This window comes from Drosophila sulfurigaster, chromosome 3 (assembly GCF_023558435.1).
Source record: "Drosophila sulfurigaster albostrigata strain 15112-1811.04 chromosome 3, ASM2355843v2, whole genome shotgun sequence".
Lineage (NCBI taxonomy): Eukaryota > Metazoa > Arthropoda > Insecta > Diptera > Drosophilidae > Drosophila > Drosophila sulfurigaster.
This window is the reverse complement of record NC_084883.1, coordinates 32,671,133-32,690,621: the sequence shown is the minus strand read 5'-3', so window position 1 is coordinate 32,690,621 and position 19,489 is coordinate 32,671,133. Positions and strand designations below refer to the sequence as shown.

Sequence of the window (19,489 nt, the reverse complement as noted above, 5' to 3'; positions counted from 1 at the left end):
AAGCGTGCGAAAGTTGAGGCAGCTGCCAAAGGCGTAGCTAGAGATGGCGCTGGCGATGTGGCACAACTGTGCCAGGCTAGAACCAGATACAGATGATGCACACACACACACACACACACACAGACAGAGAGATAAAGGGGGAGGCAAGTTGGGGGGTTCAATTTGGAGGCTGCTTTAAAGTCACACGTTCTTTTCTTTTCTTTTCTTTCTTTTTTGGTTTGAGTTTAGTTTTTGAAATTTATTTAAAACTTTATGCTTTACACAATTTGAAATGTTTATTTTTGGTTTTTTTAAATTGTTGTGTGTGTGCTTTTAATTAATCTTGTTACAATTCTTTTGTTTTTATTTGTTTGCTATAATTCATTTATTCGTTTTTTCTTTTTTTTTTTGTATATTGTTTGCTAAGTATGTAAACTATGAACTTTAAATACTTATTAAAAAATTGTAAGCTGCCATTTACTGTTGTTATTATATTTTTACTATTTTGTTGGAAGTTGTATTGTTGTTGGTTGCTTGATTGGTGTTTGTAATTATTTATTCATTTATTGTTTTTTTAATATCTTACTCAGTCCGGCAGTTTTGAATGAGCTTTTATTTCTATTCGAGTGTGAGTGTGTGTGTGTGTGTGAAAGCTTTTTAGCAACTTACTGACTGCAGGGCTTAGCAATGTGTGTGTGTGTGTGTGTGTGAGAAGGAATCCTTTGTAAATTACATGCATATCTACTTAATTCGTTACTAAAAACTGTATCAAAATCGGTTTTGATTCATCTAATCATTTTACGCTATAAATTGTTGCTGTAAAGTACAAAAATTGTTGTTGTTGTTGTTGTTCTTGTTGCTATTGTTATTGTAGTTTACTCTCCTATGGCAAAAAACAGAAACCAACTGAATAAACGTGTGTGTTTGTTGTGGGCTATCGTTATAGAGATATATGTCGTCTATATATTGGGTTCTTGTGATATTTTTGCTTAATCAGTCTTTGTGTATACAAAATTAATTAAATTAGCAAATTTTCTATGTTTATTATTCACATGCGTGCGCCATATTTCGTTAGGTTCGTTGTCATGCAGCAATTAACTAGGCAACTCAAGTTAGTAAATTAAAATACATTAACAAGTATAATACAATACAAAAAAATTTATAATTTCGAATAATTAAATATACTAATAAAGAAAACCATTTAATGGGGCTAGTAGGGAAAGAAGTTAAGAAATAAATTCTTGAACTTGGTTATTTGATCTGTTGCAAGCCGCAAGTTGCATAAACAAAGACAGAGAGAGAGAGAGAGGCGTCAATAAGTCTGCCCATTCAATGGGCGTGATGTGAACATTGAACATTTTTTTTTCTTGCTTGTACTAACTCAAATTACACTTTAATTTGACACTTATCAAAACAATAGACTTGTATAACATTAATGTTTATGTATGCGTACGAATACGCTGCGCTTACAATTCAATAAATTAGGAATCAAATATTACAATACGAGACAGTTTTTCATTTCTTATCATCAGCGTTTTTTTCCATTTTGTTTTTTCTTTTTTTTGAAAATATAATATGTACAAAGTAGTCGACTTCACATTCGAAATTGTTATGAGAATTTGTTTTGCTTTTTGTTTTTCGTTTTTTTGTTTTTCTTTTTAGCAGACCACAGCGCCATTTAAATGCAGTTATCAGCTACAAAAGCGGTGCAAATCTTCAGTGTGTTTTGTTTGCTGTACAATTTTGGAAGAATTCTTTGTTTTTGATTTTGCTATTTGCCTCATTGATGCTGTGGCAGCTGCTTCAGTGTGTTTTCTTTTCTTTTTTTTTTGGGAATAATTTGAACATGAAGATCGCTTAATACTTGCTAACTTAAGAACAGGCTATAGATTTACAATTGTACTTAGGCCTATTATTAGAATTTACAATTTTTAGTTGTACACTTAGACGACATTGGATTTCGTATATAGAGGGGGGAGGAAAGGTAGTGGGCAATGTTGAGAGGAAAGGCGAAGGGGTAAAAGATCATCTATATCTCGAGCATATAGAGAACAAACAAAATAAAAATGGGAACACAAATTGCCCTTTTGCTTATATATATAAATTAGATAGAGAGTGATGAGAGGGACGATTAAGCCTAACTCCTGCTGTCGTTGCTCTCGCTGAAACTCTGTTCGCTGGATTCGCGTCGACTGCTCACCGGCTTGGCCTTATATTCTGTGATAAAGACGGTAACCGAATTGACGGTCACCTCACGTGTTTGCGCCGTGGACCGATCCACGTTCTTCAAGCGGGCTGGATAACGTTTGTGCCGTTGTCTGTCGTGCCCGCTGCCATGTCGCGAACTCGACGCCGGTTTGCCGTTGGGCATATTGCCACTGGCGCCCGGCAATGTGGCCGCCTGCTGAGCGACTAGCGCCGAGTTGAGGCGTGGCTTACGCGTGGAAGTGCCTGCCACCGAAAAGACACAAAAAGCAATATATGAGTAACGTGCATAACTAATGAGTACAATAAGAGTGTGTTGAGTGTGTGTGTGATAGTGAATACATCGACAATGAGCAATTGAGTATTTGCAAATTACTCAGCGACGACCCATTTGCGTCTGTCCTTCATCGCAATTCAAATGTGACGCTGGCATCTCAGCTGGCTTCGCTGTCGCAGTTGCCGTGCAATCGAGGTCACTCACCTTTCCTCACGTCACACATGCGACACTTGAACGCCTCCGCCGAGTTCCTGTACGTGCAGACGCTGCAGTCCCAGAAGTTCTCCTCGATTACTTTCGCTTGGCGCTTTTGTCGTCGTACGGGCGATGATTTCTTGTCCATAATAAATAGCGCCGCTGCCCCTAAATGATGTCAAATGCAGCTGGCCGACTTTTATTTCTCTGTTTCTCTTCGTTTTTCCTTTTTTGTGTGTGTTGTTTTTGCAATTGTATTGGATGTTGTTGTTGTTGTTGTTACTGCTGCGACTGCTTGCTTGCTACTGTTGTTGTGGCTGCTCTTGTTGGAGATATGCTCGCAAACGGTCACTGCAGCGTCCTCGCTCACACGATATGTTCACTCTGGCACCTTGTTAGCAATCCATTAATGTGTTTTTGGCAATATATAACTGCGTTTTTCGTATGAAAAACCTCTGCAATTTCTTCTGGCCAAATAGAAAATTGTTGCGGAGTTGCCGTATGTGACGCGAGAATAAACACAAAATGTTGCTGAACTACCGTCCAACCTATCGATACATCGTCGGTTTGGAACATCGATAAGCAAATCATCGTGTATTTGAGATAAATCGCAGCAAATGAGCTGGTATATGCACATACTTTGCCAATGCACTTTTGGTATTTTATGAAATATGTTGTTACTTTTGTAATTAACAATTGTATTCTATTTTTTTATGACCATGCTATTTAGAGTAATGCGTACTATGCTCTGTAAATAAAAGTAATTACTATCTAAAAAAAGATATCCTACATTTATTCCAAAGTACAAACATATGTATCCAATTTTGTCGTTTTATGGTATATATTAATTAGCTTTAAAAAAAAAAAGTAAGAAATAAAAAAAATTGGGTTGTTTTTTACGCTCAATTAATTAATTTAGAATAATATATGTTTTGATAATAAATTTTAATATTTGTCATCAAAAATGTTTCATGAAGTTGTACTTAACTTTAAATTCTCTTAACTAATAAAAATGCTTCAAATAAAATTTTATTGCTCAAGCATTGTCTCGAAGTCCTTCAGCTCCAGTTCACGCTCAATGACCTGAGTATACAGATTGTCAAGCGTCTCCTGCATCCTCTGCTTCAATGTGTTATTCTGTATAGAAGCAATCTCGGTGGATTTCTGCGATTGCTGCGCCTTCAGATCGGCAATTTGTCGGGTAAGCTGATTAATCTTCTCGTGTATTTGTTGCTGTGTGTATTGCGGTTGAGGTTCATCCATGAAATCAAGATTTTCGAACTCTTCGCGCTTGCTCATTTGGCTATCATAGAAACCACTCGGTGCAGCAAGATTAGAACTAGAGCCAGCTGCACTCAGCTTGGGGCTGCTACCCTCCCTTCCAAACATGGACTTGTTGAACTCGTTGTCCTCGATCTTGACGCTGCTGTTGGCGCCGGCACCGCCGCTGCCGCTGGCTCCAAAGAAATCTGACATACGCGAATCGTCGGCAGAAAGACGAGAAGACTCCTCGAGTTCGTGACGCTGCTGGCGCGACTCGTTGCCCGGCATTGTGGGTTCATCTTCATCATCCGTTGTGGACACTTCCTCGCCGAAAATGTCATGCGCCGCCACGCCCATATTGGGAGCACGATGGGTATCAAAGTTGCTCGTCTCTTCGTCATCTGACTCGACATTGATGTCACGTTGCGAAGCACTCTCATTAACCGTCTTGTCGCTGGCATGCATCGTGTCATCTTGCATATCTTCGTCTGCCTCGTTGTACACCTTAATATCGGACTGATCCAGCTCATCACTTGGTTTGTCCTCCTCGTTGATGATCTCGTAATCGACGCGCACAGCTTCGTTGTCGATGCGCAGAAGATGCTTCACTTCCTTCTCGATTTCCGGCGTCTCTACGTTCTTCTTTTTCAATGTCTTGCGGAAGCGCCGCTTTCTCACGTTCTTGCAAGGCGGCGTTATACCGTGTGGCCACAAATACTTCTTGTCCACCTTATTGGGATCCTTCTTCTTGTTCTTGTTAGGTGATTCCTTCTCCGTCTCATCCTCGGGCTCCTCCTTGCAGATTAGCAGCTGGCAAATATCCGCTGACTTGTAGAAACTTTTGTTGTCAATTGTCTTGTAGCTCTCCATCACTGTTGGCAAGTCCACGATTTTGGCATACAGCAATTGGTCATCCAGACGCACTTCACCATAGCGCAGATCCTGATCCAGCTGTATGCTCAATCGATCCTTAACAGTGCCAGCTTGTATTGATTCATGCACAGCATTCGCAAGATGCTAATAGAAAGAGACCAGATCAAAATTGAGACATTTCTAGAATGTAAACAAAGCATTTTGGCGCACCTTAGGAAACCGCATAATAAACTGATTCTCCAGCTCAATGCCATCGTCTCTGGGCTTGTGCTCAGCCTGTTTCTTCTTTTCAAACATACTGCACTTATTAATTTGTATAAACTATTTACGAAACATTAACAAATATAAACACTCATCCGGAATTACACCAAGACTAAGCAGTGTGGCAGCAAATTGAATTGTCAAAAACACCACAATGTATTCACACTAACAATTCCGTGACTATCGCAATAGTCCAATTGGAACACTGGCAAGTGTTGCCAAAACATAATTTTCCGCGTCTGGCAACGCCAATTACCAAATCAAAGTGCGCGCGAGAAAAAATGGAAGTGTAATTGTGATCGTTTTTTTTTTTAAATTTTTTTTTATGTTTAATAATGTTTGTGTATTATGATGTGTGTTATGTGCTTCATCGCACTTCTACCGTGAATGGTTTTAGTTAATAGCCCCACAGTAAAGCTGCCGCATTGCGCCTACGCAATATACTACAAATGGAGCTTAAGGCCGCCAACAGCAGAGAGCGCCAAGCCACCACAACTTGTTCGTTTCTTCACATGGAAGCTGTTATGGCAGCGGGTATGTGTGTGTTTGTGTATACATATTTAATTACAAATAGTTAAAACAATAATCAGCTGATGTGGCCAGTCTAAGTATAGCTTATCTAATCTTATATTTTAATCGTGCGCATCTCTCGTAATCGCCATCATTTGACGCCTTTCGGATTGTAGACGCCCAGAAAAGTGTTGCACTTGCGGCAATAATGGTTGCCTGTGCGGCAGCTGTTCATGCAATAGGGAACAAAGCAGGCACAGACACACCAGCTAAAATAATTAACGCAAAAGTTAGAAATAGATTTCTATACTATATTGTATAGAGCTTACCCCACGAGGCAGATTAGAGCAGCAGCCAGGTGAGTGCGTGCATTGGCTGTGTGCGTCATGCGCGTTGTTTTCTGGACGCCACAAGCTGGGCACAGCACCCGACAGGGATTGGGACCCAAATTGGAGGGAGCTATAAAGATAGAGAGTCAGCCACATTCCATTGCAATTTGCTCATATCGCAATTTACCTGCTGGCACAATTGTGGGCTCCAGTTGTTGTGGTTGCTGCTGATGTTGTTGTTGTTGGGGCAGTGGCTGAGCATTCACAACAATCACTGGAGCTGGTTGCGCTGTAGTTGCCACATCGTATGATGGCGGCGCCTCAATGGGACCAACGGCTGGCGTCGCCAATGGTGCGCTTGGTGGTGTGTTGAAATCCACTTGTGGATAAAGCATGGCACGCTTTTGATCCATGTCCGACTCTGGCTTGGAACTGTTTGTCTTCGGTACGAAGTTCAGCAGTAACTTCAACAAGAGTGAATCACAGCCACTAAATAAAAAAAAGAGCTTTGTTTGCTTTGCTAATTTGCAGGTATGTCAAGCTGCAGCGATGGCTTAATAGACCAGCTCTCTCTTTCGACTGTTTGCTCTCTCTCTATACACGTTCGCTCTCTCCACTGTTCTCTCTCTGCACACGTTTACTTGCCGATCTGTTCGCTCTTTGCGCAACTTCACTTCGCCGTCTGCCTCGCTGCGCTTTCAACACGCGACTAAAGTCGAGTTGTGCTGCCAATAAGCAAAATGAGCTCTGCCCTGATCCGTGTGAGAGCGAGAGAGTGAGCTTAAAAGCTAACTGCACAACTTTGGCAATCTTCAGTTGGTTGGAGAACACGAAATTCAGATAAAACTAACTAAACAATGTATTTGAACGATTTATCTTAGGTATACAAAACAGGTGTATGTATGTGTGTATGTGTGTAATTAGCAGCACTTTTGTATCTATCTCTTTGCTTCTTCTTCTTCTTCTTCTCTGGTCACTTCCGTTCGCTGGGATTTACTTGCGCAAATAGGTGCCCAAGTATTGGTCGCACATGCCGCAATAGTGATTGGTGTTCATGCAGCTGGAAATGCAGTACGGCAAGCAGACGCAGCACCACAGCCTAAAGCAGTTATCGTAAAAGCAGTTGTAGTTGTAGTTCTTACTTATCAGCATTTATCAGGCCAGCGAGCCGATTGATTACTCACTGAAACAGGCAGAGCAGCAGCGCAATAAGATGTGTGCGTGAATTCGGACGATACGAGACCCGAGTGCGTGTATAGTTGTGACAATAAGGACACTGGACATCCTGCGGTTCGGGTCCATACGCCGAGCCAGGCACCACAATCACCGTGTGCTGTGTGGTCGATGGTCCAGTGGTCACCGCTGGAATCGCAGTTCCAGTCGCTGTCACTCCCGGTCCCGAGGTCTGCGCTGGCGTCGCAGTTGCCTGATCGTAAGTGGGTGGCAACAGGCGCTGTTGTTCGACTTGCGGCTGCTCATGCACTTGACCGGTCAGCGTTTTGGGCTCCTCGAGCGGTACTTTTGGATAGACGGGCTCCATTATCGGGCTATGACTGAGGCGACAATATGACGAGTTCGACAGCTCACGAAATAGCCATGAAAAGCTGAAAAGCTGAACGCAATGAACGCACCCAATTGGTTTGCTTATCAATAAAAAGCCGTTGGCGCAGTCAGCTTTGTGGTAGGTTTCGCTCTTCCTCTTCTGTTTTGTCAGCGAAAGCTTTCTGCTGAGTGTGTGCTTTATTTGTTTACCTTACGGCGAGAGTGTTTGTGTCTGTGGCTGTGGCTGTGTCTGTGTATTTGTGTGTGTATCTGTGTATCTCAACGACTATGAAGTAATGTTCAAGTATTTGGGGGGATATTGTTTATGTTTATTGTTTTGCAGCAATCGGTAATTGGCAAATTGTTAATCGCGATTATAGACGCCCACAAATTTGTTGCAATTGCCGCAGAAATGATGCGCATTCATGCAGCTTGTGGCGCAGTACGGCAAACAGGCGAAACACCAAAGCCTGTTGACAGCCCAGATTCAAGATTGCAGCATCAACAAAAAATAAAAAAATAAATTAGGAAAAGTCCAAACACACCCACACACACACACACACGCAGCTGATAAGATATCATATCCAACTGAAATTCGAGATTTGAGATAAGAAAACAAACACACTTACCCCACAAGACACAAGACACCGGCCATGCAATGAGTCCGCACACCGGGCGAATACTCGATGCGCGTCAGCTTCCGCACATGGCAATAGGGGCACGTGATGAAGCAGGCATCGGGACCAACAGCTGGCGGGGCTTCCTCTGTAAATGCACAAATTGCAACACAACTGCAACAACAACAACAACACTTTGGGAATCACTTACGTTGTATGACAATCACTTGCGTTGTGGGTCTGGCTGGTTGCAACATTTGCACATGTGTCGCCTGATCATAGCTTGGCGGCTGTGGCGGCAACATGTGTGTTTGTGTTGGTGGCTGCGGCTGCGGCTGTGGCTGATACTGATAGTTTATGGCCACGTTGTGTTGCAAGTTCGACTGCATGCTGAATTTATCCGCTTTGAATTGCGTGCTGTTGATAACTAAGCATTTGCTGTGTACTCACCGGCTATCTATTGCGTTTATATCTCAGCAACATTGTGCCCAACGAACATGTTGCAGCAACACAGTCAAAAAAAGCTTTGCAAATGTTGCCTGCGCACTAACAACTTTTCTGCTTCGCGTAGTAGATGATCAATGAAATCTGATCAGCGAGATCGTATCTAAGTTTCTTTTACAAAATATTGAGTATATTATCCACTCAATAGAAAATATTCTTTCATTTTATTACGAGTCTGACAAATATCTTACCTTGCTTAAAAAGTTGTTTAAATTTTAAAAATCAATAAATTCGACTGCTCAATAATCCTTAATCACATCATATTATTTTATGAAAATAAAATATATTTTAAACTGAAGAAAACCATTTTGTGAATTAGAAGACCTTTGCAGAGAATTTCTATATTTAAGTTGTGCATTTATTATTATTTCTCGCTTTTTCATTTCCAGCTGTGCAAACACATTAAGAGAGCTTGCTTTATTTTTATGGTTAAGAATATTGAGTTATGAAACTCCATGTTAGTTAAATACGTATATTTTTAATTTTTAATAATTACTTAGGACATTCACGCAGACAAATTCAATATCATCTAAATCTGGGAAAAGTATTTTTTTGTTCTTATAAAATATAAGAGATGTTTGGTGTGACACTTTAATATTATATAGAAATAATCTTTAACTTTAACTGAACCTCATATTACAAGTTTTTGCTCATTGTGTTAAATGAATTACTCTGAACATCACCCAGAACATTTTATTTAAGCAACTAACACAGAAAACATAATTGATTAGAACAGCGTGAACTCTTCACCTTTGATACATTTTTGGGTAGCCCTCATAATTTACTATTCACAGCATTGTCAGCGTTTGTATGTGCCAATATAGTTGTTGCAGGAGGGGCAAGTGTGATCGATGTCTCGGGCACATTCGGTACAATATAGAAATGGAGCACAGAGACAACAGCTGTAACACTAATTGATTACTCTCTATAACTTGAAATATTCGATGCATTTGCTTACCCAACTGCACACATAAGAATAGCAATCAGATGCGTTCTACTTGAAGATCTAGGAGTCGTTTTAGTCGTAATCGTCACCTGGCAACTGGGACACACCAACCTAGTCGATTCTGGGCCAACGTTCATCTTACAGCTTTCTTAAAGTTCTTGTTTTTTAAATCCGTTCAGTCTGAGAAGTCAGGCGATAATGAAACTTCTGGTTTATATACGAGTGCATATTAAATGAAATTGTGCTGTGGTCCCAATATTAAGAATCTAGTTTAAACAAACAAACTCACCACAGTTATATGCATTAATTATACAGCTTGACCCACAAAAAATTAACATCTGTACTCTTTTAGTTTTGCATAATAGTTTAAAGCGTTTCGCTTCTAATTCCTCTGTGTTGAAGATTTAATAGTAAAAGTTTGTTTATTTGTATGTTTATTACCCATAAATGAGACGGTTGCGCCTTGTTATGCAAACCCCAATGTTTTATATATAAAATAATCTTTAACTTAACTAGAGGATAGCAATATTTTTGAATTTTTTTAACCATTTTATTTAAGTGTCAAACATAAATTATGAAAAGCTAATTAATTAAAACAGCTCGAACACTCCATCTCTGATTGATTTTTGAGTAGCACTCACTTTACCCGAAAACATTATCTCTTAGCAGCATCAGCGTTTGTATGTGCCAATATAGTTGTTGCAGGAAGGGCAAGTGTGTTCAATGTTTCGGGCACATTCGGTGCAATACAGAAATGGAGCACAGATACAACAGCTGCAACACTAATTGATTACTCTCTATAACTTGGAATATTCGATGCGATCGCTTACCCAACTACACACATAAGAAGAGCAATCAGATGCGTTGTACTTGAAGATCTTGGAGTCGTTGTAGTCAAAATAGACATCTTGCATTGGGGACACACCAGCCTACTCGATTCTGGACCAACGTTCATCTTACAGCTTTCTTCAAGTTTCCGGTTTTAAATCCTTTCAGTCTGAGAAGTTAGGCGATAATGAAACTTCTGCGTTATATACGAGTGCAGCAACCCACATTAAATGTTTTTTTTTAGCAGTGGTGGTATATGTTAAGAAAGTATTTTAAACAACCACACTGACCACATATGTATTAGTTATACATTTGAACCACATCGAAAAAAATCTATACTCCTTTCATTTTGCATAATAGCTTAAAGTGTTTCGTTTCTAATTTGTGTGTTCAAGATTTGATTGCGCTTGTTGTGCAACCTTATATATCATTATATATATGAAATAACAATCTGGTATATTTTGTACTCTATGGTAGAATTTAAATTAAGGAGTGTATCGATATGTCAATTGTAGCCTTTGGTATATTTATACCCGCTACCCATAGGGTAGAAGGGTATTATAACTTTGTGCCGGCAGGAAATGTAACAGGTAGAACGAGGCATCTCCGACCCTATAAAGTATATATATTCTTGATCAGCGTCAACAGCCGAGACGATATAGCCATGTCCGTCTGTCCGTCTGTGTGTCTGTCCGTCTGTCCGTATGAACACCTAGATTTCAGAGACTATAAGAGATAGAGCTATAATTTTTTTGGTATATACAATAAATACTATAGTAGTTATGATTCCTGAAAACTTGGTTAAGATCAGATAAAAATTGTGGGAGTTATTAAAGAAATACTTTTGTGTGGGCAAAAACGCCTACTTACTAGGGTCTGAGTTGCTTTGGCCGACAATCTGAGACATTGTGCCGTCTATGGTATATTTTGAATGGTGTACTATATCGATATACCAAATATACCATTTGGTATATTTTTTTTTTTTAGTATTTTTGCAGTATATTCGGTATATTTTGAAAATGATACCGCAATATTTTGCCTTTATTAAAAATGGGTAGCGGGTATCTCACAGTCGAGCACACTCGACTGTAGCTTTCTTACTTGTTTAGTATTATATCTGGTTTATTTTGTACTCTACGGTAGATTTTAAATTTAGGAATACCTTCATAGACCAAAATTGTAAATTTTCGGTTATTATTTGGATTTATTTTATAAATAATTCCGCAATATTTTGCTTTTATTGAAAATGGGTAGCAGGTATCTCGCAGTCTAGTAGACTGGACTGTAGGTTTCATACGTTAATCTTAAATTCTGGTTCCTAACCCCGCTCAGTCTGAGGTTGCTGAGCAACCGTTGCCTTATCTACATGTAGAGGTGCCCACATTGTATAAACTTTTTTAAACACTTACTCAAAGTTATATTTATTAACCCACAACAAAAAGAAAACATCTATACTTCTTTATGGTTGCGTAATAATTAAAGTTATTTCGATATTTGTTAATTTGTTTATTAACCACATATGAGACGGTTGCACCTTGTTATGCATACCTACATGTTTTATATATAAAATAATCTGTAAACTTACTTAGACAATTACAAGATTTTGAAAATTTTGAACACCAATTTATTTAAGTGAAAAACATAGAAACATTACTAATTAGCACAGCTTAACGTTTTCAGCTTTAATTTATTTTAAAGTACCACTCACTTTACCCGAAAACCTAATACTTTTTTTCTTAGGAGTATCAGCGATCGTATGTGCCAATATAGTTGTTGCACGAGGGGCAAGTGTGTTCGATGCTTCGGGCGCAGTCCGTGCAATAAACCACCGGAGCACAGATCCAGCAGCTGCAACATTAATCCATTACTCTCTATGTATAAATTGGAATAGTCCACTCGATTGCTTACCAAAATAAGCACATAAGAATCGCAATTAAATGCGTTTTTGTTGTCGTTATTGCCGTCGCCTTAGTCATCACCTCCATCTGGCAGTTGGGACACACCAGTCTAGTCGACTCTGGACCAACGTTCATCTTAGGACTTTATTATATTTCTCGATTTTAACTCCGTTCAGTCTGAGAAGTCAGGCGTTAATGCAACTGCTGCCTTATATACAACTGCAGCTGCCCATATTAAATGTTATAGTGCAGTGCAGTTAATATATAAAAAAAATAGTTTAATCATGTATTAAAACTCACCAGAGCTGGATTTGTTAATTATACAGCTTGACCCGCATAACATAATTATTGCAATCACCATGATAGTTTATAAAGTTACGGTTGTATTGTTATGCTAATCGTAATTGCAATATTCATTCAAATTGAGCTTCTAGTTCTTCTTCTAAGCATATCTTATGGAATTCTCTCCTTTAGCAGATATGCTTTACTAGCTTCCTGACTTGAAACGTTTAACAAAGTAATAAAAATGTTTTCAAGTTTATTTTTAGCACTGAAGAGTTTATTTGGCTTGAATCAACGAAATGCTAAGCTATTCAGAAACAATACGTACAATACAATACAATACAATGATATACAATAAAATTCAATATAATACAATCCAATAGAGTAGAATACAATTCTATTGAGTACAGTTTATGTGTATATATACTTATATATACTTACTATTGTATGTACCTTATATACTAAACTATATACTATTGTATATACCATATATAATATATAAATATATATAATATATATACTTAATACCATATTAAACTAGCAGCAATTTAATTTAAGCAATAATACTCAACTATACACTATGGTATATACTACATATATGCCACATACTAATATGTTTGTATGTATACTAAATACCATATTAGAAACGCAGCAGTCATAAACAAGTAAGAAAGTTACAGTCGAGTGTGCTTATTGGAATAAGCACCCAATTATTATTAAAGAATACACGCGCTTTTATCTTCTTGAATATTTAGTTATTTAATTTATTATTTTATTGTCAGCACCAAACCACATGCACACTCTTCTGAGATTTTTAACCAAGTGAGAGAGCGAGCACATCAGTGTGACCAACGTGCCCAACAATCAATATACTACTTATATGTTATATTAAATGGTATTTTTGATTAGTTGAATAAGGGTATTCCAACACGCACCCCTCAAAAATAACATCCATATTTTTTAAATAACAATTCAAAAAATGCTTATTCTAATGTGGCTGGTGTGAATTCTGGGAACGTAATGTGATTCAGCATTCGCTGCGAGGATACGGGGAAACCCAGAAAAACCCGATCAAATCACTTATTATCTAATTTGTTTACAAAATAATATTAATCTACATTTACGTTAAATTAAATTTACATAGCGACTTCAGTGTCTAATATTAAATTAAATTCATTTTCAGATTGACTTCATTGTCTTCTTATTTTAAATTAGATTTTTTTTTTTTTGAGGACTTTGCTTTTATTTATTGAATCTTCTCTAGATTTTGAGACTAACAATAAGTTTACGAATCTTAACATTAAAATTTAGCTAACAGTGTGTTAAAACTGCATTCTGGTTGCGCGTCCCTCAGGTCGGTCGCTGGGTAGGTAAGTCATTACGACGAAGACGTGATTGGTTGCTCAACCTTGTTAGACCTCTCGCCAGGTGGTTAGGGTGCAACAGTAGCTTGGTAAAGTACTTTTCCTTCTGTTCTGCGATCACTTCTTTGACTGGTAGGATGTTTAAGTCGCGTTGTATGTTTTCGTTGCGAACGTACCACGGTGCCCCGGTGATGGTTCTCAAGATCTTCGACTGAGCTCGCTGGACTATGTCAATATTACTATTGCTGGCACTCCCCCATAATTGGGAGCCGTACATCCATATAGGTTTTAGTACCGAGTTATACAGCAGGACTTTATATTCAAGGCTAAGGGGAGACCGTGCGTTGATAAGCCAATGAAGGCTGCTGGCTTTTAGCTTTAGGTGTGTTCTTTTGGCTTCAATGTGCCGGCGCCATGTGAGTCTTCTGTCGAGGTGTACTCCTAGATATGTCACTTCGTTTGCTTGCGGGAGTAGAGTGTTGTTTAACGTTAGCGGCGGGCAGTTTTGTCTGTTCAGGGTGAATGTAACGTGCTTGCATTTTTGTTCGTTCACTCTAATTCGCCAATCTGATAGCCATTTTTCAACATCGACCATATGAAGAGCTAGCTGCGCAGTTGCTTGCCTCGGGCATTTTGAGCGGCTAAGAATAGCTGTATCATCAGCAAACGTAGATGTTGTTATTCGTGTGCTTGTCGGGATGTCTGCTGTGTAGAGGACGTATAGTGTTGGCCCTAGCACACTACCTTGAGGAACTCCAGCTCCAACAGTGAAAACATCAGATATAGCAGAGTTGCATCTCACAACAAATTTTCTGTCGTAAAGGTAAGACTCTAAAAGCTTATGGGTGTTGCTGGGGAGCATTGTCTTGATCTTGTACATTAGACCTTCTAGCCAGACTCTGTCAAATGCTTGAGAGACATCTAGAAATATGGCAGTACAGTACTCTCGTTTTTCGAACGCGTTCCGAATTTCTGATGTTATCCGGTTGACCTGCTCAATTGTTCCGTGCTTTTCACGAAACCCAAATTGATGTGACGGGATTCCTTCCTGGAGTCTTAGGTACGTGTTTATCCGAATCAAAACGCATTTTTCAAAGAGTTTAGATAAGCATGAAAGTAGGCTTATAGGTCTATACGACGTGGGGACTGTGTGGTCTTTTCCCGGCTTTGCTATCATTATTATAATTGACTTCTTCCATCTTACTGGATAGTAGCCAAGTTTTGCGATGGTGTTGAAAAGCTGGGTGATAGTGCAAACGGCGCAATATGGGAGCTCGATGATCATTTTGGGAGTTATGAGGTCGCATCCCGGGGATTTTTCGGATTCAGTTGATTTTTGATGATGCTAACGATTTCATTTGGGCGAAATTCGATTGGCTCACGTTGAAGCTGAGGCTCATTTGATAAAGTCGGCACAGTAAACGCACTCGTGGCAGGATTTGGTTGGAGTACATTTTAAGGTGGTTGGCAAACGTGCTGGCTCTGTCTGCATCGCTACGCGCCCAGCCTCCTGTGGGATTTCTTATAGGCATCACGGCTTCTTTCGGTGAGCTCAGAGTAGGGTGAGCTCTCCATAGTGAGTTTTTCGTACTAGAAGTACACAATTGCTCTATGTAGTGGCGTTGGACGTATGCTTCTTCTTGCTGTAGAGCTTTAGTAAGTTCACGTGAGGCATGTCTTAAACGTTGCTTAGAAGCTGGCGATCTGTGGAATTGCCACTCTCGACGTAAGCGTCGCTTTTCGAGGACGAGCTGCTCGATTTGTAGATTTGTCTTCTTTCGATTGCTTTGTGTATTTATGGTTTGAGGTGTTGAAGCTTGGGCTGCAGAGACAAGTACAGACTCCAGTGAATTAACAAAGCTGTCTACGTCGGCTTCATTATTGAGATGGGGACTTAGCTCAATGTGTGAGCTTATATACTTTCTGTACTTAATCCAATTAGTTTTCTGTGAGGTCAATTTTAGTGATTGTTCCAATGTTCCTGGATGCCGGAGTAGAATAAACAGTATAGGCGAGTGGTCAGATGAAAGATCCGAAAGGCATTCGGCGCTTATCAGATTTTTGGAATGTTTTTGGTAATCGCAAAGTCTATTAAATCGGGCAGTTTCTTTGGGTCTGCCGGCCAGTATGTTGGTGTGCCAGGAGAAACATAGTCGAGCTTGTTCTTGGCGTTGATAATGGCATTGTAGAGCTGCTTTCCTTTTGGAGTCACGAGACGAGATCCCCAGTGTGTGTGCTTGGCATTGTAGTCTCCTGCTGCTATGAAGTGGTCTCCTAGTGAGTTGAAAAACTGCATAAACTCATCTTCAGCTATAGTGAAGCGAGGGGGCAGTATACGGCGGCTAGTGTAAGTTCGTTGCCGGTATTTAGTTTTATATTTATAGATGTGGCCTGTAGGTAGTTTTAGCAAATTTGTTATGATAGTAGTGCTTAATACGGCTTCTGATTAGAATTCCAGTCCCACCATGTGCTTTACCGTCTGGATGATTTGTTCCGTAGAAAGTATATCCTCGAAGATGAAAATTGTATTTGTTTGTAAGGTGTGTTTCTGAAAGCAGCATTACGTCGATTTGATTGTCGAGTAGGAATTGAGCTAACTCAAGTTTATGCTGTGAAACGCCGTTAGCGTTCCACGTAGAGATCCGTAGGGAGTCATTATTTGGATTGTTGTGAAACCAGCATTTCAATCAATAGATTTTGGTTTCGCATTAAATCTTGCATAGTTGTGCGCATAAATGACATAAATTCTGTAAGGCTTTGTTGTAAGCTGCATATCATAGCTTCGAAGTTGCTTTTGACTGCTCCGGCGATTGATGTTGCTGAGCCATGTTCGGTTCTTGGTATGCTGATTGCAGAAATGAACTTTTGAGGCAGGGATAGCCGGTCCTGATTTTAAAGCGCTTGCGTATGTCACACTTTTCTCAGAGTTAATAGGTCCTAGTGAGGATCTGGCTGCAGTCGAGAAGAAGACTTCAGGGTTTGATCTGGAGACTTTCAACGTTTTATTTTGGGTGCGGGCGGTAATTCCTTTTTGATGAATGCGGCTTTTCAGATCCTTATAAACTGGGCAACCTCTATAGTTAGCAGTGTGATTGCCACCGCAGTTGCCGCACTTTTTCGAGTTGCAGTCATCTTTGCTCGCTGGGCAGTGTGCGGAGTCATGAAGCTCTCCACAAACTACACACACCGGGCGCAGTTTACAGTATGACCTTGTATGACCATATTCTTGGCAGTTCGCACATTGTACCGGACCATTGCGTTTGTGCGGTTCCTCAACTGTAATTCGGCGATGCAGCAGGAACTGAAGATTGTATATAGGGTGCACTTCGTATTTCTTCAGGGGCTTATTGTCTGGCTCGAGCTCAACCTTAAAGAGTGGCTGCGGCTTTCTATCCTTGTTAAGGATATTGAAGACTGTCTTTGCGCTAAATCCCTTCTCTTGTAGTGCCTTTGTTATCTCTGCAGGCGTTACTTCAGATTCTATACCCTTGAGTACGACTTGCAAACCCTTGCTGCTTTTAAGCTGATACGTGTAAAAGTTCTTTTTATTATCGGTAAGATATTTCGATAATACTCTGTAATTATCTTCAGACTTCATTTGAACTTTTGTTTCGTGAATGTTGCCCTTTACAAGGGGTATTATGTGAAAGTTATCCTTGCCAATAATCTCAATAATTTTGTTGACGAGAACATTGGAACTTTTTTCTCGTATATAAATAGGCGGAGGCTTTGGCTTCCTTTTCTCGACTTCAGTAGATTCGGCCGCCTCAACCTCATAGGCGTCTGCCAAGATTTTGAATCGGTTCGAGTTCATGTCCGTTTCTATTGCAGCTAGGCTAGCATTGCCACGGGTTATTTTGCGCTGAGAATTTAGAGGGCTCATCTTTCTTTTAATTTGAATGTAGCGATCCATACCAGTCTGCACAGCCGGCTTAATAGGTTCATTGTTTTGTTCTTTTTTCGGTCAGCGCAGCGACAGACGTAGTAATGTTTGCGCCGCTAGCTGATGATGTCGTTAAACGCGCTGTCGATACAGTTGCGGTTGTTGTTGTTGTTACGGTTGACGTTGTCAGCGAAATTGCGGTGCTGGTTACTGCGCTCTTAGGCTGCAGAGACATCGATGGTAGCGAGGGAGAGCATGAGCGCGCTCTATTACTCTCTACGTTTAAGAATTCGGTCGAGTTGGGGGGTAATTGACCGCACTTGATCAGAGCTTGCATTATATTCGGTCGCTTTAAAAGAGAAGTACGCGTTGTTTCGTTGTTGTGAGAGCCGTCTCTCGTCTTGCTCACGGTGACGTTGTGCACGAATGTCGTTTTGACTCATTGTAATCGAGATTGATTAATTAGAGTTTTAATTGTTATGATTTATATTAATTAATTAATCAATCAATATAAACATTAGCGATTTCATCGCAAAGAGCGTCTTTTCGCGATATTGTAGATTTTTTTAAACCAGTCACTGCACTTATGTGATCTTATTGAATATTTTTTCCCGGAGCACAATAAATACACGTCTGCATGCGACGACGGTTACGGCATCAAATTAGATTAAATTCATTTTTTTAATTGACTTCATTGTCTCCTTATGTGGTTAAATGTATGATATATATATAGATATTTGTTTTTTTTTGGTTAAGCAAAAGAAAGAAAATAAAAATAATATTGACAGTATCGACGTTTGTTCAGATATCTGCATCCTTAAGTAGTCCCAGTCTGTTCCGCATTTCCATGAATCTGGGAGCTGGCAATGGCTTGGTGAAGACATCTGCGATTTGATTTTCTGTCGAAATATACTCAAGATAAATTTCATTAGATTCAACACGCTCTCGTACAAAATGATATTTAATATCAATATGCTTGGTTCTCTTGTGACATGAGGGGTTATTAGCTATGTTTATACAGCCTTGATTATCCTCATAAATTTTAATTGGGGTTTCAATTTTAATATGGACACTGTTTAGAATAGATTTTAACCATAGGGCCTCTCTTACGGCTTCATACAGAGCCATATACTCAGCTTCAGTTGATGAGGCTGCTACTGAGTTTTGCCTTTTTGTGTTCCAGCAAATTAAATTTGATTCAAACATATGAAACAAATAGCCCGTTGTGCTTTTTCGATCAATATCATTTCCACCCCAATCAGAATCAGCATAGCCAACTAATACATTTTCAAACTTTTCGTTTTTCTTAAAAATCAGTTTCAAATCAATGGTACCCTTCAAATATCTAAGGACCCTTTTTAAACATTGCCATAGTTCTAAATTATTTTTACTGCTATATCTGCTTAAGATATTTACTGCAGTAGTTAAGTCAGGTCGTGTACATAGCATTACGTACATTAGACATCCAATAAGATTACGACATGGTGCGCTGCAGTTCTCATCTGAGTTAAGCGCATCGTAATTTAGTTTACTCGGTAGAGGAGTATTGACCGGATTGCAATCACTCATATTAAATTTATTCAAAAAACGCTTAATGTAGGCAGATTGACTTAACAAAATTTTATCGTCATATATTTCTACTCTTATACCTATAAAATGTCGTATATCCTTTAGGTCAGTCATTTTAAACTTTTCCATTAAATATTTTTTAAAATTATTCATTCTTTTTATAT

The 19,489-nt window shown here is 39.4% G+C and overlaps 6 protein-coding genes and 1 long non-coding RNA gene across 7 annotated transcripts; all 7 read right to left on the bottom strand.

Annotated features, from left to right (window-relative positions):
* Positions 1–1,523: 1,523 nt before the first annotated feature.
* On the bottom strand, positions 1,524–3,176 carry LOC133842465 (RING1 and YY1-binding protein A). Its single transcript, XM_062275558.1, has 2 exons — positions 2,666–3,176; positions 1,524–2,430 (listed from the first exon to the last, which is right to left on the bottom strand). The coding sequence occupies exons 1-2, from the start codon at positions 2,802–2,804 to the stop codon at positions 2,117–2,119; spliced, it is 453 nt and encodes a 150-aa protein (XP_062131542.1). The 5' UTR covers positions 2,805–3,176; the 3' UTR covers positions 1,524–2,116.
* A 381-nt stretch (positions 3,177–3,557) lies between these two features.
* LOC133841244 (transcription initiation factor TFIID subunit 7) lies at positions 3,558–5,266 on the bottom strand. The gene is made up of 2 exons (XM_062273602.1): positions 5,003–5,266; positions 3,558–4,936 (listed from the first exon to the last, which is right to left on the bottom strand). The coding sequence occupies exons 1-2, from the start codon at positions 5,087–5,089 to the stop codon at positions 3,686–3,688; spliced, it is 1,338 nt and encodes a 445-aa protein (XP_062129586.1). The 5' UTR covers positions 5,090–5,266; the 3' UTR covers positions 3,558–3,685.
* A 326-nt stretch (positions 5,267–5,592) lies between these two features.
* LOC133841245 (lipopolysaccharide-induced tumor necrosis factor-alpha factor homolog) lies at positions 5,593–6,596 on the bottom strand. Its single transcript, XM_062273603.1, has 3 exons — positions 6,080–6,596; positions 5,893–6,022; positions 5,593–5,832 (listed from the first exon to the last, which is right to left on the bottom strand). Exons 1-3 carry the CDS (start codon positions 6,303–6,305, stop codon positions 5,715–5,717), a joined length of 474 nt encoding a protein of 157 aa, XP_062129587.1. The 5' UTR covers positions 6,306–6,596; the 3' UTR covers positions 5,593–5,714.
* Positions 6,597–6,727: 131 nt separating this feature from the next.
* LOC133841246 (lipopolysaccharide-induced tumor necrosis factor-alpha factor homolog) lies at positions 6,728–7,461 on the bottom strand. The gene is made up of 2 exons (XM_062273604.1): positions 7,077–7,461; positions 6,728–6,991 (listed from the first exon to the last, which is right to left on the bottom strand). The coding sequence occupies exons 1-2, from the start codon at positions 7,430–7,432 to the stop codon at positions 6,886–6,888; spliced, it is 462 nt and encodes a 153-aa protein (XP_062129588.1). The 5' UTR covers positions 7,433–7,461; the 3' UTR covers positions 6,728–6,885.
* A 307-nt stretch (positions 7,462–7,768) lies between these two features.
* On the bottom strand, positions 7,769–8,530 carry LOC133841247 (lipopolysaccharide-induced tumor necrosis factor-alpha factor homolog). Its single transcript, XM_062273605.1, has 3 exons — positions 8,263–8,530; positions 8,064–8,199; positions 7,769–7,904 (listed from the first exon to the last, which is right to left on the bottom strand). The coding sequence occupies exons 1-3, from the start codon at positions 8,438–8,440 to the stop codon at positions 7,799–7,801; spliced, it is 420 nt and encodes a 139-aa protein (XP_062129589.1). The 5' UTR covers positions 8,441–8,530; the 3' UTR covers positions 7,769–7,798.
* A 609-nt stretch (positions 8,531–9,139) lies between these two features.
* LOC133842818 (uncharacterized) lies at positions 9,140–9,718 on the bottom strand. The gene is made up of 2 exons (XR_009894439.1): positions 9,514–9,718; positions 9,140–9,457 (listed from the first exon to the last, which is right to left on the bottom strand). It is a non-coding gene; the product is annotated as an uncharacterized LOC133842818 (long non-coding RNA).
* Positions 9,719–12,031: 2,313 nt separating this feature from the next.
* LOC133843803 (lipopolysaccharide-induced tumor necrosis factor-alpha factor homolog) lies at positions 12,032–12,444 on the bottom strand. The gene is made up of 2 exons (XM_062277504.1): positions 12,238–12,444; positions 12,032–12,177 (listed from the first exon to the last, which is right to left on the bottom strand). Exons 1-2 carry the CDS (start codon positions 12,360–12,362, stop codon positions 12,075–12,077), a joined length of 228 nt encoding a protein of 75 aa, XP_062133488.1. The 5' UTR covers positions 12,363–12,444; the 3' UTR covers positions 12,032–12,074.
* Positions 12,445–19,489: the final 7,045 nt, after the last annotated feature.

Coding starts and splice junctions, on each gene's coding strand:
- LOC133841247 (XM_062273605.1), bottom strand. CDS start 8,440: ATGCAGTCGAACTTGCAACACAACGTGGCCATAAACTATCAGTATCAG. Junction 8,200..8,262: donor GCAAGTGATTGTCATACAAC/GTAAGTGATTCC, acceptor GTGCATTTACAG/AGGAAGCCCCGCCAGCTGTT. Junction 7,905..8,063: donor GGTGTCTTGTGTCTTGTGGG/GTAAGTGTGTTT, acceptor GGCTGTCAACAG/GCTTTGGTGTTTCGCCTGTT.
- LOC133841244 (XM_062273602.1), bottom strand. CDS start 5,089: ATGTTTGAAAAGAAGAAACAGGCTGAGCACAAGCCCAGAGACGATGGC. Junction 4,937..5,002: donor TTATTATGCGGTTTCCTAAG/GTGCGCCAAAAT, acceptor TCTTTCTATTAG/CATCTTGCGAATGCTGTGCA.
- LOC133841245 (XM_062273603.1), bottom strand. CDS start 6,305: ATGGATCAAAAGCGTGCCATGCTTTATCCACAAGTGGATTTCAACACA. Junction 6,023..6,079: donor GCCCACAATTGTGCCAGCAG/GTAAATTGCGAT, acceptor CTATCTTTATAG/CTCCCTCCAATTTGGGTCCC. Junction 5,833..5,892: donor GCTCTAATCTGCCTCGTGGG/GTAAGCTCTATA, acceptor TAATTATTTTAG/CTGGTGTGTCTGTGCCTGCT.
- LOC133842465 (XM_062275558.1), bottom strand. CDS start 2,804: ATGGACAAGAAATCATCGCCCGTACGACGACAAAAGCGCCAAGCGAAA. Junction 2,431..2,665: donor CATGTGTGACGTGAGGAAAG/GTGAGTGACCTC, acceptor TTTCGGTGGCAG/GCACTTCCACGCGTAAGCCA.
- LOC133841246 (XM_062273604.1), bottom strand. CDS start 7,432: ATGGAGCCCGTCTATCCAAAAGTACCGCTCGAGGAGCCCAAAACGCTG. Junction 6,992..7,076: donor CTGCTGCTCTGCCTGTTTCA/GTGAGTAATCAA, acceptor TAACTGCTTTAG/GCTGTGGTGCTGCGTCTGCT.
- LOC133843803 (XM_062277504.1), bottom strand. CDS start 12,362: ATGAACGTTGGTCCAGAGTCGACTAGACTGGTGTGTCCCAACTGCCAG. Junction 12,178..12,237: donor ATTCTTATGTGCTTATTTTG/GTAAGCAATCGA, acceptor TTAATGTTGCAG/CTGCTGGATCTGTGCTCCGG.